This window comes from Sinocyclocheilus rhinocerous, unplaced genomic scaffold (assembly GCF_001515625.1).
Source record: "Sinocyclocheilus rhinocerous isolate Xijiao unplaced genomic scaffold, SAMN03320098_v1.1 scaffold2000, whole genome shotgun sequence".
In the NCBI taxonomy this organism is placed as follows: Eukaryota; Metazoa; Chordata; class Actinopteri; order Cypriniformes; family Cyprinidae; genus Sinocyclocheilus; species Sinocyclocheilus rhinocerous.
In genome coordinates this window covers 536,819-553,318 of record NW_015630998.1, presented here as the reverse complement: position 1 = coordinate 553,318, position 16,500 = coordinate 536,819, and the positions used below count along the sequence as shown (strand labels likewise).

Sequence of the window (16,500 nt, the reverse complement as noted above, 5' to 3'; positions counted from 1 at the left end):
GCTTGTGCTGCAGAACCTCCAGAGGCAGCGACGTCTGCCTTTGAACTCTTAGCCTGTCCTGTCATGGCCAAGGAGGCCATCTGTGAACTCTCTGCCTGTCCAGTCATGGCCAAGGAGGCTGTTTATGAACTCTCTGTCTGTCCAGCCACGGCCAAGGAGGCCGTTTGTGAACTCTCTCACTGTCCTGTAACGGTCAGGGTGACCATCTCCAAACTCTCTCCCAGCTCTGCCTTGGTTAAGAAACCTGGTTATGAACCTGTTGTCCCACCCAACCTCCCTCTCCCTCCTCCTCTGCCTGTCATGTTCTTTGTTCTCTGTCCGCTGTTTTCTGTCTGTCCCTCAGGTCATCCTTCGAGGGTGGTTAGCGATCAGGATTCGCCACGGGACAGTCAGCCTCCAGCTGCACCAGAGTTGGAGGATCCCAGATCTCCATCTCCAGCCTTCGAGACCTGGACTCCACTTTGGTCCGTCGACCCGTTGGTGTCACCTTGGTTTAAAGCTCCCTCGTCTCCACTGTGGTCCGTCATTCCACTGGCACCGCCGGGCTTCCTCGTTCCTCCGGCTCCACCTTGGTCATTTATCGACCCGCCTTCCCCTCAAGAATACACTCCTCTGGCTTCGCCTCGTCCCTCCGACCCCATTGGGCTCTTCTCTCCCTCCGGCTCCGCCTTGGTCCTCAGTCACTCCGGCTCCACCGCGGCCTTCCGGATCCCCACCTGCGCTTCGACTCCACCATGGCCCTCTGATCCCTCAGTGTCACCCCGGCTCTTCGGCTCTCCGTCTCCGCCTTGGGCTCCCCTTACACCGGCTCCGTCTCCGTCAGTCAGACCCCTGATACCTCCAGTGTCACCCCCTTCATGGTTCCTCCCTCCGTCAACTCCACCGTGGACTGATAGTGGAGTGTCTGGAAGCCGCTCCTTAAGGGGGGGGGGCTCTGTCATGATCTCTAGCTGGAGTGCCCGTGAGCTTTGCTAGAGGGCACTCCATCCCAGACTTCTACCACTCCATCAATAACACAGGAATCTGATCCAGCACAGTGCTCCCAAAGTTGCAATGAAAATAAAACACACACAAAAAAAGTACATTTGTGTATGTATTGTAACATAAAACGGGAAACAAACAAACAAATAAATAAATAAAAATAAATGGGCCCACTTTATATTAAGTGGCCTTAACTACGATGTACTTACATTTAAATTAATAATTTGATACAATGCACTTATTGTGTACTTACATGTTTTTACATTGTAATTATATTTTTTAAAATACCTGCATGTAATTACTTCTGTAATTAATTTCTGTAATTACATTTATAGTTATACTGTTGACCCATCCCTTACATTTTTACCCACCCTTCAACCTACCCATACCACCAAACCTGTTCCTAACCTTACCCGTATCCCACCTCAATAGCAGCAAAAGTTTTTTGCAATACAATATGAACACAATAAGTACATTGTACTTATTTTTTGTGTCATGATCTCTAGCTGGAGTGCCCGTGAGCTTCGCTAGAGGGCACCCCATCCCGGACTTTACCACTCCATCAAAAACTTCATTTCCCATAATCCTTTGCCTGGACTCATCAACACTCACTGTTTGCACCTGTGTCTCATTTACCCTGTCTGCTCACCCTATATAAGTCTGGTTTAGTTTGTCATTCTTTGCGAAGTCTTGTAAATGTTACACTGCATCTCTGAGCGTTTCTCCTGTTTATATGTATCTTGGTTTTTGGACTCTTAGCCTGTGTTCTGGATAACCCTTTTGCCTGTGTTCCCTGCCTTGTTTAGTCGGACTGTTTGCCTGTGTGTTGACCCTTGCCTGCTGTCTGATTTCGATTCTGGACTTTCCTAATAAACACTGCATTTGGATCCTCACTCAGTCTCAGAGCAGTTCCGTAACAGGGTGTATGGGTCCCACTTTATATTAGGTGGCCTTAACTACGATGTACTTACATTTAAATTAATAATTTGATACAATGCACTTATTGTGTACTTACATGTTTTTACATTGTAATTATATTTTTTAAAATACCTGCATGTAATTACTTCTGTAATTAATTTCTGTAATTACATTTATAGTTATACTGTTGACCCATCCCTTACACTTTAACCCACCCTTAAACCTACCCATACCACCAAACCTGTTCCTAACCTTACCCGTATCCCACCTCAATAGCAGCAAAAGTTTTTTGCAATATTATATGAACACAATAAGTACATTGTACTTATTTTTTGATGTAAGTACATAGCAGTTAAGGCCACTTAATATAAAGTGGGACCGGTGTATGTATTTGCTGGGATATATACGATTCTGCTTATGATCTGGCAATTGATGTGAGATGATCTTACGGGGTTTTGACTTATAATGTAATGCTGTCCCTTAGTAGCAAACATATTGCTTCATGTAATGCTTTACCAAAGATTATTTCCTTCACAGTAGGAAGCAGCTTGCTAGCCTATAGTGTAACTCTATAGTGTACTAGACTATAGTATAATGTTTTATATGAAAGCTGTACAGTACTTTTCTCTAAAATTGTTCTTCGCTCTTTCTCTAGTCGTTTGACTTTTTAAGGCTTTAAACACACATCATTCAAAAAATACTACATCCTTTGTTCTTTATGTGCTAATTTATTAAATATTTGGTAACAGTTTAGTATAGGGACCAATTCTCACTATTAACCAGTTGCTTATTAGCATGCCTATTATTAACATATTGTCTGTTTATTAGTACTTATAAAGGACATATTCTGCATGACCATATTCTACATCCCTAATCCTACTCAATACTTAAACTTAACAACTACCTTACTAACTATTAATGAGCAGCAAATTAGGAGTTTATTGAGGCAAAAGTCACAGTTAATGGTTTGTTAATAGCGATAATTAGACCTTAAAATGAAGTGTGATCAAATATTTTGTTTATTTTGATGATGCTACTAGTAAAAATAGAGTATTTCAGTTTTGTTTAACATGTTTTACCTTGTGTAAATCCTATTTTCCCCCTAGAACTTCCCAAAGAACAACAAACAACAAGAACATGTTTTAAAGTGCATGACACACAGTCAGAGACTATCTTACTATAGGGAGATGAGAGGGTCTGTATTACTTACTATTGGAGAAAGCGTAACGGCTAACTTGGATCATGTGTGCCTTAATAACCAATAAAATTACAGCCTTGACGTCATTGAATTTCAGTCAGAGTTGTGCGAAACTCAATTGCCGTTTACGGATACCATAGGAATGAATGAGAAATGGCGTAAGCTGAATCCCACCTGTTGCAAAAAGTCAGTGACTTCTCTTATAAAACTGAATTTTTCCCATGGTAAACTCTAAAATTATTTCAATCCAAAAGTATTATTTAGTTGAAGATTAGCAGATAGGCTGTCGATTTATTAAATGATAAGCCGTTTCCTCTAAAAAGCTGTTTATTCAGCGTAGTGAAGCCTCTCCTCCATTGACATCCATTCGAAAAAAGGGCCTCTGGTCTCCTTTCCCGCGTACTGCCAGACCGGAAGTGTTAGCTTTAACCGTTACGCTTTTTCGGCTAATTGTTGCAGGCTTACCTTCTAGTGTCTTTGACACAGTTATCAGTAGTTAGGCTAACCAGTTAGCTTGCTAGCTATGCTAAATATTTTTAAGCTCTTGTTTATAAAGCATCTTGGCCTCTCAGTTGGTTACCACTGAAATACAATACCTAATGTTGGCTACTTGGCTTTAATATGAAGGTTAAGAAAAATAAGAATAATTGTTAACACTTTAGTGTAGGGACTAATTCTCACTATTAACTTGCTTATTAGCATGCATATTACTAACATATTGGCTGTTTATTAGTGCTTATAAAGCACATATTCTGCATGACCATATTCTACATCCTTAATCCTAAACTTAACAACTACCTTACTATTAATAATCAGCAAATTAGGAGTTTATTGAGGCCAAAGTCATAGTTAATGGTTTGTTAATAGCGAGAATTGGACCTTAAAATAAAGCGTGACTGAATATATATCTATAATTCTTTTTGTTGTGTGGGGTTCAGTGCCCTGCTGTAACAACATTTAGCATTTGCATCCCACAAACCAGTGCCAGTCCAGTAATAAGACTAGATTTGTTATAAAAACAGTGTTTCTTGCGTTGCCCGGCAAGTATGCATGTTAGCAATAAGCAAAATCATTACACACCAATATGATTTTGATTCATCTATTGTTATGGTTTATTCTCCTTAGTCTTGAATTGAAAGGCTGTATTCTTAATCCCCAAACCGCAAGTTTATTATCGCAAAATAGTAATAGCAGGATCTCTACGCTGCCTGTCGTCATCCGTTCTCGGATCCCTAGAGTTTATTGATTGTTACTTCAAAATCCTGTAACCACTACTGAACATCTAGCACAGTGTTCACAAATAAAAGTTCAGTCCTTGCCGCCATCCAGACTTTCATCCCAAAGATCTGTGGTTTTCAGTGTTTTTCTAATTTCTCTTAAAAAATAATTGACCCTCATTATAACAGATATGGCACAGTGTTTTAACCATAAGTCATATGTAAAAAAGGAGTGAAATTCAAAGCTAATGCGACTCTGTTTTTTGTGTGTGTGTGTGTGTGTGTGTGCCATAGCGTCACCCTGTCTGGGCATCGGATGTGAAGCCGATCAGAGGCACGAGCCCCCAGACGCCCAGACGTGCTCTGCAACTCCAGGATTCGCTTTTCTCCAAAGAACTGGAGAACATGGGCAAACATCTTGCTGGTAGGTTTTTAACACACAGACACCCACACGCATATAAAACAGGCCACCTTTCCATTACAGCCTGACACTGTCAAAGGCCACACATGTGAAAGTCTGCCTGCGAATACAGGGATGAAGGTGTCTGATTGGCTAATTAAAAGCTGATCCACCTATCAAATATGTTGTGAAAAACGGTGACCATCTTTGATTGATTTAATAATGCCACCACCACACTAGCTTGTTAGCGTCGCTGTGAACTGACAAATCTCTGTCTGTAGATGATCAAACTCAGCTGATGGTTTGATCTCGCAGACCTTTGTTAGACGTGTGTGTGTGTGTGTGTGTGTGTGTGTGTGTGTGCGTGCAACGTTCGTTTTGTTTGGTAACCGCTTGAAAGCATTGGGCAAAATCAAAGGCTCAAACAGCATCAAGCATTCCAACATGTGTCGCACAGTTGTTTGTTTATACATGTACTGCTTTTTATTTCAATTCGCTGTCGCACGTCGAATACATTTGAAACATATTAAGTATTTAAGAAGGGCACTCTCACTAAGTCATCAGGGCAACAGCTGTGTGTATGTGTGTGTGGATGTGGGAGGGTGACATTTAAACACGAAATGTTATCAACCTTAGCAAAGTAGACACGAATATGTAGCTTTTGCACGCATAATGTTTTCTGATTTAGCTAAGTATGTGTGCAAAAGCTACATATTCGTGTCTGTCTGTATGTCTGTAAATAGATGACAGAAATAACATTAATAATTAAAAATATAAATATAAATACTAAAGAATTTTCATAACATATATACACACGCACACACACACAGACACACACACACACACACACACAATTAATTAAATTAATTCAATGACATAAAAATATCATTTTAAAATTAAAAGCTGTACCTTCAAACTTTTATATAGTGTGACGGATCAAATATTTTATAAAAATGCAAAATTATCAAAAAAATATCTAAATTTCCAGTTATTAATAAATTATTCCGACCTTTTGTTTATTAACAATTAGAGTTTTTTTTGTTGAAGCCAGTTCTTTTAATACATACACATACACAAACACACACACACACACACACACACACACACACACACACATGTGTTATATATATGTAATATTTAATTAACTGACTAAATACAAAATAAATAAATTTTCTTTAATAACAATCATTAATAAATTATTTCAGGCCTATATTTATTGTATTAATACATGCATTGGATTTTGGAATTGTAATGCAATGGTACAACAATTAGGCTATTTTGAATTGCCTGTTGTGATGAAAAATCTTTCTCACATTTCTCGCTATAAATATTAAAGGGCAACATGAACGTGTATGTGGGAAGTGTTTATCTATTTGTATCAAGTGTGCTTGTTATTCTGTGACTCAATCAGCGGGAAGCTTATTCTGACATCACTCTGCGGGAAAAGTCATCCCTGCTCTCAGATGGCATTGATTTAAAGCCGTTTGTCTGTTGAGTTATATCTGAACAGAGTCATCCCCATAGGACCAGGCATTAGCTTCATTCAACAGCCTAATTTACCCCTTTCATGCTTTTATTAGCTGTTAATGTTCTCTGTGTTGAAAGCCAGGCTTCTTCTTTTATCTCATTATTACCTCAATTATGTGGTCAACTAAATCCTCAAGACTCCTTTTAATTTACGATCAGGCTGCGTTGTTTTTGTTTTAGGAATTTAAGAGCTTGATATTTGACTTGTGCCCAAAGCACAATGTTATTGCCTGTTTTTTTTAATGGCAGAGAAAAGCTTTACGCCACTTTTGGATAAATAAAGCATCACTTTCAGCTAGCTGGAATTCCTCAGATCTCTCTCTCTTGCTCTGCAAGATGAACGTTTTGAACGTGTAGATATGTAGGGAGAAAGTCGGGAATCAATAAGGTTGCATATGTTCTAAATGATGTGTTTGCGTGCTTGAGGATTGTAGCCTTGTGGGAAGCGCATTTGCTTTTTTTGATCACGAGCTGTTTATAATAGATTAGATGTGCTGCTTCTTGTTAACTCTCTAAAGTCTTTTTTAGTCTTAGGGTCACTATACATGCTATCATCCTTCGTCACTACAGTAGCTTCAGTAACACTTTATTTTAAGGACCAATTCTCACTTTTAAAGGAATAGTTCACCCCAAAATGAAAATTTTGTCATCATTTACTCACCCTCATGTCGTTCTTTGACAAGTAGGGAAAGAAATACCCTATGGGGACCATCAACTGTTTGATTACCAGCATTCTTCAAAATATCTTTATGTTCAACATAAAAAGAAACTCTTACAGGTCAATAACGACATGAGGGTGAGTAAATGATGATGAATTTTCACTTTTGGGTGAACTATCTCTTTAACTAGTTGCTTATTAGCATGCATATTACTATCTTCCGTTCGTGATGAATAATTGTTTATGTGTGTGTGATGTTTACAGTGAACATAATTGTGACTCCTGGGTTCTCAGCCTCCAGCATCGACTCATTAGGACCCGTGAGCTCAACTGCAAACTCTTTTAAATTTCATGTGGGAAATTTTAAACACGGACACAGAAATAATTTTTTTTATTCATGTCTTTATTTGGTAGGGTTTGCCATCATCACAAATGATTTATGTCTGTGTAATAATTTCACAGAAAATCCTATCCGCCACATATGTGTTTAGGTGAGAAATCGCTGGAAAAAGTTCCTGTATGCCATTTAAATGGGGCCACAGGGGTTTGAAATGACTTCTGATTGACTACAGACAAAACAATCTAATTATCCATTCACACAATTAACTGTATCATATATCACAACAATCTGGAATAGTTTCCGTAAAGGGAAGTAATTACAAGAGCTGTGTTATGCAAAATGAGAATTTGCACTATAACATTAGTAATCTGGACAACGTGCATGTGTTTCATATTGAAAAGTATCATGACGTTTCTCCGGAGAAAGAACTGTTTGCTTACAAGTCAAGTAGTCAAGGTTTCTGAAACACAAATCAAACTTGTACATACTATTTATAATATGTCACATGTTGTTTCCTCCGAATCCTCAGTTCCTCTCAGACTGAACACTGGTTGACGCGTCCAGATGTTCCATCTGAAAATGTTCAACAGACTCGCATAAACAAAAATATTTGACTTGCTACCAAGCAAACAAATATATTGACATGAAGCAGGTCGTATTAAACCGCTCTTGTACTCGTACAAAGTAAACATGCCATCCAATTTACACTTTACAACTGACAATAAATACTGCTGCCATGACTGTTAAAAGACCTCTGCAAAACTTCAGGAAATTGTTTTGGTGGTTTGTTAATGGGAATCTATGAGTGCTGAGTCAGTACTCCACATCAGTACACTGATGAGTTTTAAGGCTGTTAGTGTGTTGAATCAGAATACATGCTGAAAAAAATTAGTGTGCGGCAATTTCTGGGAATAACAAATATATGTATTTTTTTTATAAATTATTGAACACATTGATTTATAGCTGAGCATACAAAAGTCAAACATACTTGGCTAAAATGTCCACTCTTTCTCATATGCATAATATAATTGTACTCCATAAAAAATAACTAATTGCATTACTCAGTTACCTTTAATGGAAAGTAATGCATTACATTACTTTTGCATTACTTTTTGTCACCTGAGATGGGCTTGCTTGTTTATTTTTAATAACTAAAAAGCCCAAAAGTTGTATTTTTGGCAACTGTAAAGGCCTTTTCACATCAAAAGTTAATTTAATAAGCCTCAGGCTGAAGGAAGTGCTTCTGAACCTCACTCCCAGTTTCTCTTAACACAGGAACAGGAGAGGTGTCAGTGAATACATTTGGAAACAAAGTAACTGACATTACTTATTTAAAAAGTAACTCAGAAATTTCTTGTAAATTTAAAAATAACGTGTTACTTTACTAGTTACTTGAAAAAAGTGATCTGATTACGTAACTCACGTTACCCCAACACTGGTCATGTCCCACATAACCTATGACCGAAATGTTTACAAGCCATAACTGTTATTGTCCCCTAGATGGTGATTCATTGCTTTTATTGTCTTGATTTCTTCAGAGGTGGAGAAGGACTTGGCCAAGCTGGCAGAGCAAGGGAAGCTGAACCGAAGTCCAAACAGCCCTCATAGGAGTTTGCTTTTAAACCCCCTCTTCCACACCACTAACACTCTGCCTGTGCTCGGACAGACGTCCAGACCACAGTCTCCCAGCAGCCTTTCCACAAAGACCACAGGCCTGCCACTTCACAACACTAAACCCACAAGCCTAGTCATGGGCCGGACATCTCCCAGCAACCAAAGCAGCCGTGCCCAAACCCCTAGTGGAGCACGGACGCCCAGCAGACCTTTGACCCCCAATAGTCTTATGATGCACTCGTTGACTGCCGGAAGCCACGGGAACAAAGAACGGGTGTACGGGCGCTCTAGAAGCAGACCAGTCACACCGACAGGACAGATAACCAGACCGATTCTCACACCGCCAGGCCTGAGCACGACAGATTTATATGGAGGACTATGGAGCACATTGACAGAGGTACACATTAACACACCCACATACACATATAATCACATCAACATTATTATATATAATGTATTTTTAATTATGTTTGATAAAAAACAGTTAAAAAAAAGTCATATTTCATTTCATTTTTAAACATATATTTTTAAATACAAATAAATTGTCTTGCCAAAACTGTTTTCACTAAGTCTAAAAGAAGGTATTTGTCAATCTCAGAAATAATTTTGGACACACACACACACACACAAATATGCAGTACAATATTTTGGACTTTTGTATTGTTATGTGCCAAATATTCAAAATTGGTCATAAAAGGCCTTTAATCTAACAAGCCTCTTACTGCTTGGAAACTAAGGTCCAATTTTATGCATGCCTTGAGAAAAAATAAAGCTCACATTTAATAACCCTGTAAACCTCAAGGTCAATGGGTTTAGAATCACACACGCACTGTTATTGTACTGGTTAGTTTGTAAAAGATGTCTAATATTCTATTGTCCATGTCTGACTATGGCCTATTCATCTCATGCTCTATTGAGATTAAGCAATATAATATAAAAGGATCCACGGGAAACTAAAGAACAGATTTACACATGACTACCCTTGGTATGAAAAAGAAAGGAGTCTGGTATTTCTGGGTTTCCGCTCTCTTTCTCTTTTATTTTTTGGTATTAGGGCTTGTTAATAAATCCAAAGCTCCTTTTGAGGTATTTTATAGCCACAAACAGGAATCATATTGTTAGTTCATATTCTTATGACTGATGAGAATATGAAAACATACAGTAAATGCATTGATCATGTCCTGATTGCACCCACCTGGTCCCACAGCTGTTATAGTAGTTCAGCTCCTGAATATGAAAAAGAAATATGCATCTGTACATCTCATTCAGTTCAGAATGGGATCTACAGGAAGAGATCAGATGATTTGTCCTTCTCTTCTGTTTTCATATTTAGCACTGAAATGCGGCGTAGATGTATGAATGCTTCCTGTCTGGCCTGTACCAGAGATAAGAACACATAAAAGTCTTTAGAAGCGAACAGGGGGCAATTTATTTATTAGAGGTTGGCTCAGAGGATTCGACTCAGAGGTGTAATTATTTCAAAAGAAAATAAAAACATCTGTAGAACGAATGGGCCTGACATGCACAGGCCCATGCCCTCTACATCTTGGGTTTCCAGTTCACAGGGGATTTGGTTGTTTTTCAAATCTCCACCTTTCTGCAGAGTTTTCACTGATCCATCATTACACTCAATGCATATTGAAGCAAATTATGTCCTCTAAGAACTCTTGAAATCAAAATTGGAGTTTTGTAGTATTTAGTTGATAGTAGTTTTAAGGCTATGCTGTTGTACTCTTAAACTCTGCTGTTTAAACCATCTTAAGTTGGTTTTTGGTGGTTTAAGATGGTCTCCCAGCCTGGCCAAGCTGGAGTCAAGCTGGGCGGCCAGCTGATTTCCCAACTTCACCATCTAAAAAGTACCCACCCCCCTTTAAAACCAGCCAAACGACTAGTCTGTTCAAGTAGTGATACAAGCAAGCTAAGGCTTAGGCTTCAGCAAGACCCTGAAAGCATTTAGACACTTTTGGACAATTAAATTCAGGCCAAAAAAATGAATTAATTTAATTACATTATATAACAAAGTATCAAACCAAGTTGTCATTGTTATGATGTATTTCTCTGTTCCCATCATATGTGTTACTAGGATGAGTTTTACCAGCAGTTGCAGGCGGTCAGGAAGCCCTGGCGAATCCCCAGTGACCCGGAGAGTGACTGTCTGGAACCACCCGAGCAGGACAAGTGTGAGTATTACATCTCTGACCCCGTCCCATCCACTGACCAGATCATGACATCAAGATTTGAGGGGCAAATTCACTAAACCACTTTGGTGCAAAATGCATTTTGGTGCAAACACCACCCACAATCCAGTTTAACCCAGTTTAAACAATCCATAAATACAGCTAAAAAAGCAACTGTCATTGCAGACACACCGCCTTTCTATATAATGCTGGTTTTTGTGGGTGTGTTTATGCTATTACCTAATTTGCATAAAGGCTATATAACTCTAACTACAATGAAATATGTATTACCGTCCACATTAGCACAGAATAATGTTATGTTTATTATAAGCACACGCTGCAGTTTTGTCATCTACTTAAATGCTCGGCTTCTTTAAAATCAGGTGGATTCCGATTGGCTGTCAATGCAGTTGTGTCATTATCATTGTAGTTGTGGCTCAGACTTCACTGTTCTCATAGAGTTAGAACGATTATTGTTACAGTTTTAAAATTTGTTCTAATTCTGAGAATAGGAATGTTCACACCACAGCTATAGCGACACAGAAGAACAAAATTGTTGGAATCCTTTTTCAAAACTATTTTTTCCAGCCGATGAATGATAAAAACATTAACAGCCAATCAGAATCCAGTATAAAGAGATTGAACATTTAAAGCGGCAGATGACAAAACTGTTCACATTTATAACAAACAGAATCGTGTTATCGTGTGTTGGTGTGGACACTAATATATTTATCCTTATAGTTATCATTATTGGTGTGAACGGGCCTTAAGTGTAGTTTCATATTCAACATAAAAAAAATCAACTTTGGAGGTGTCATATTACTATTTTTGCCAGTTTAAAAGATCTTTTACACAGCGATTGAATTAAGTGGTAATTCTTATGAATATAGTGAATATCTCTCTACAGTGGCATTATGGTTTAAATTCTGTAGAGGCCTATAATGATGATATCTGAGCTTTCGTCCCTTGGAAATAAATGAGTCAGGTTGAGGGAGCCGGTTCCAAGCAGCACTTTTACAGCTTCCCTTAGTCTCCACATACGCAAGACTGCAGCATGTGTGGCTTTAAGGTTGAAAAACATCGGACACTTTAATTATGTTGATATGGTCTCATGAACATATCTTAGATCTCCATTCCAGTGGGTGTCTGAAAGATTTAAGCATGCTTAGAGTCATTAGAGGATTATTATTTGTCCAAATCACGGTCCGTCATCGCTAATAAATACCGCTGGCCTCATTTTTCACTCTTTGAACGTGACATGGCCAGAATCTCCATGTCCCTCATGAGCCATTAGTCTGTTAATGACCTCAATATTGTAGCATATCAAAGCTGTAGCCCTGAGAGAATGTCTTTGAGTTCATGGATTATGTAAGAATGATTGTGATTTTTATCAGAATGAAGACAATTGTCTGTGATGAAGAGCTTTTTCATAATAACAAAATGCCAGATGCAAAACAAAATGCAAAGTTCAGAGAAAATGTTACTGTGGATTCTGTACCTTTTCAACTTAAACTCAGAAGCACTTTTAGGCAAATATTTGCTATAGATCTGGTATAATATTTCTTTGGTAAACAAATGATTTCGACATATGTTTGGAGCACACAATCACACTGCCAGAGAAACGTCCAAAGATTTATAGACAAGCAAAATATTATACAAGCAATCCAAGCCCTGCTATCAAATGAAATGTAACTACACATGACAGGCTCCATTTTGCCAAAAACATATCTTGCGTAAATTAAGTATACTGTGCTAACAAGCGTGCTTGCTGGAACTGTCGTGCCAGCCCAGTCATTTAAAGGAACATGAGGCACAGTCTGTTAGTGAGAAAGCCTGGCACTGCCAGCATTTGGCATTCAGAACATTTGCTGATTGGCTGCCACAGTGACTGTTGATGCTGTCTGTTGGAGTTTAGCCTGTTTTCCAACACAGGTTTCTGAATAGACATCAAGTGCATGGCAAAGAACAAGTTCCATAACAATTTCCTGTTATTGCAGGAACGCCCACAATGGGGTAACCACTAACCCTTAAAACATTTCAGCCACTGCTCCATTCATTTCGAATTTCATGCCTTTAATATAACGACTCCCTTTCCTAATGAGAACTGATAACTCTGGCTTATGATCTGTAGGGAAGTTTGATTTCTCAAATGTAATATTTTAGTAGTTTGATGTTAGTATAAAAATGTTTGTATATTTTACTATGACTGATCGGCAGGACCGCACAAAATCTCCATGTAGAAATCCACAGAACTGGAAGACCCGTTTTCCACAACCTCCGCTATTTGTATATTCATTTATTGTATATTTTTGTATATTTGGTAATATCTTCAGCTGCGAATACAAGTAAGCATAGCTCTATTTTAAGCGTTATATTTAAATCTGCCAAAATCAACGCAAAATGACTGCAAACCTAATTTGGAAATTTAGTTTTAGCTTACCCTACTGTTTAAAAGTTTGGGCCCAGTAAGCATGTGTGTTTGCTTGTGTATTTATTTATTTATAAGAATTAATACTTTTATTCAGCAAGGACACATTACAATTTTGTACATTGTTACAAAAGATGTCTACTTCAAATAAATGCTGTTCTTATGAGCTTTCTATTAATCAAAGTTTTGTTACAGTTTCCACAAAAATATTAAGCATCACAACTGTTTTCAGTATTATTATTAATAATAAATCTTTCTTGAGCACCACATCTGCATATCAGAATGATTTGTGAAGGATCATATGACACTGAAGACAGAATAATTTATTCCTTCACAGGAATAAATTATATTTTGAAATATATTATAATACATAACAGTTGTTTTAATTTGTAATAATATTTCACAATGTTACCGTTTTTACGGTGTTTAATTAAATAAATCCAGCTTTGGTAAGCATAAAATACTTCTTTCAAAAACATCTAAAAATCTTGCCTGCCTCAAACTATTTTGCTGATTTTTAGGTTTTGGTTTAGGTGTCTCATTCTATTATATTGAATTATATGTTTGAAAATTCTCAGCATGAAACCATTTACAAGCTTTTCTTCTGTATTTTGGCTCTTTTTAGGTAATCCAAGTGGAGTGAGAGATGCCAGCAAGAGATCAGTGTTCTCAGGTAAACATTCCAACACATCAGTCCATCATGCTCACAGACGGCCAACTAATTGCCTGTGAATTAATCTTATGAATCTTACTCTCTGAAAAACGTCTGACAGAAGATTTGGGTCATAGTCTTGCCGTATTAATTCTCCTAAGAAACAAAATTAGAGACATTCAGTTAAAATGATGATGGTGGTTTTAGCATTCCTTCACATTAAGTTCATCAAAATTACAATAAGTGACTCAGGCCTCATTGACTGACATAAATATATAGCACCCACAATGCACTGTGAGATCACTTTTACAGCAGTCTGACACTACATGAGGTCCCAGTGTTTTGGAAAGAGGCCGTCCGATGTTCGTTTCTGTTGACTTAGCTGGGTGCCACTCGAGCATGTGGCAGCTGAGAGTCACGGTAATGACGAAAGTGTCTCCTCTGTGGTTTGACTTCTCGTGCCCAGCCGAGGTTTTACAGTTGAAGAGGGCAGACAAGCCTGTATAGTCACATGCAGCCAGTTAAGCTTTGTGGTGGAACTGGACTAACCGACCCAAAGCTGGGTGCCGATTCCTCTGACCTCATCCGTACACACGCCTGTGAATGTGCAGCATGACATGGATCGGCTCATTTTTCCATTCTCACATTTATCTTTGACATGCTCAAATATTAAAGGCTGTTTGTATGGTAATTACTGAGGTTGTTATGATTATTAGTGGTCATATGGAACTGACGGCTGTCTCCAGGCAACTGATGTTTTTGTCTTTGCTTTCTGCAGGCTTGTAACGGTGTGTACGGCAGACACAGAGCCAATCAAACATTTATGCAATTTAAAGGGGCATTTGAATATTGTGAGTCAGCAATAGACTCTTATTTTTTTAATTTTGACCAGAAGAAAGATTGTGTACTTTTTTCCACAGAGGCCAATATTTCTTAGAAATAAAAATGTTACAACCATTTGAAATTCTAGAATGTAATGTGTTTATCAGAAAAAGATAAGCCTGCACTTGAACTTTTATGTCTGTCAGCATGCTTAGTTGTCTGTTCATAAGAGTATTTATTGCTGCCTTGCATTAATAAACACAATTTATCACATGATGTGCCAAATCAATGGTTGATAAAGGGATTTTTGAGAATTCTTTTCAATAACAATCAACAAAAGTGGACATTTTATGGCATTAGCAGAGAATATGAATGTTAGAAATGTATGTATAATGTTGGACATGCACAGCACTGCCCCTGCTGACCTCAGCATGACACTCTCTCATTCCCAACAGCATTGTGTGTCTACACCTGGAGACGACACATTTCTGTAGAACTTACTTTGACTTTTATACCCACAGAAATATATGTAGCCTGTTACACCTGTTATATCCTTGTATAATGCCAAATAAAAGATTTGTATAAAATTTAATTTGTCTGCATTTGTAAAGGTTTTCATGTTTGTCTCTAATTGGCCAATCAGAATCAAGTTTTCCAGAGAGCCATGTAATACGGTATTTTCCTAACAGTGCCCGTTTACCATTTTTTGCATCATTGGTTCCAGAAGATTTTTTTTTAAATTCATTTTTCATTTTTAAAAAGAGTTATAAGCCATGTACTAAAGCAGCCAGCTATGACATGAATCACAACATCACAAACTTGGAGTTGAAACAAAATGTATTTGAAAATCAGACGAAAAGACAAAGGTATAAGATTGTGTACTTAACGGCTGTAGTGAGGGAAAGAATCTAATGAAGACATGATCAAATGAAAAAAACAAAACAGATAAATATAAAACTTTTGATTTATATGAATAATATACAGTGGAGGTCAAAATTAGAGAACAATCTAACTTGGAGTTGAAACAAAATGTATTTGAAAATCAGACGAAAAGACAAAGGTATAAGATTGTGTACTTAACGGCTGTAGTGAGGGAAAGAATCTAATGAAGACATGATCAAATAAAAAAAACAAAACAGATAAATATAAAACTTTTGATTTATATGAATATACAGTGGAGATCAAAATTAGAGAACAATCTATAAATACTTGATTTTACGGACATTTTGTTAATCTTCATCACTCAAAATTGCGATGACACTTCCTCCTCCTCCTTTCACTGACTTCTTTACACACTTTGGGTTCAATCTTCCCCAGTTTGACACCGAACAAAATGTTTCCCATTGGACTCAAGTAAATTAAACTTGCTCTCATCACTAAAGTGAATTTTGGACGAGTTCTCCTCTGTCCACACCACATGCTCCTCAGCAAAGGTGAGTGTAACAACGTTCGTAGGTCGGGAAGAAGGAGGCGGGAACCGGCGAACATTTAAGATTTTAATAAAATAAACGAACACAAAATGAAAGTAAAGCGGCAGCCCCTCGCGGACGACTGCCGCACACAAAATA

The 16,500-nt window shown here is 37.9% G+C and overlaps 1 protein-coding gene across 1 annotated transcript in view; it reads left to right on the top strand.

The window, feature by feature from the left end:
• The window catches only part of cunh8orf34 (chromosome unknown C8orf34 homolog), a 100,517-nt gene extending 85,454 nt beyond the window's left edge, over positions 1–15,063 (top strand). Inside the window, exons 11-15 of the mRNA XM_016553585.1 lie at positions 4,609–4,738; positions 8,778–9,250; positions 10,937–11,033; positions 14,084–14,131; positions 14,889–15,063. Of these exons, the coding sequence (XP_016409071.1) occupies positions 4,609–4,738; positions 8,778–9,250; positions 10,937–11,033; positions 14,084–14,131; positions 14,889–14,896 (756 nt within the window). The 3' untranslated portion in view covers positions 14,897–15,063. The remainder of the gene's footprint in view (positions 1–4,608; positions 4,739–8,777; positions 9,251–10,936; positions 11,034–14,083; positions 14,132–14,888) is intronic.
• The last annotated feature ends 1,437 nt before the right edge of the window (positions 15,064–16,500 follow it).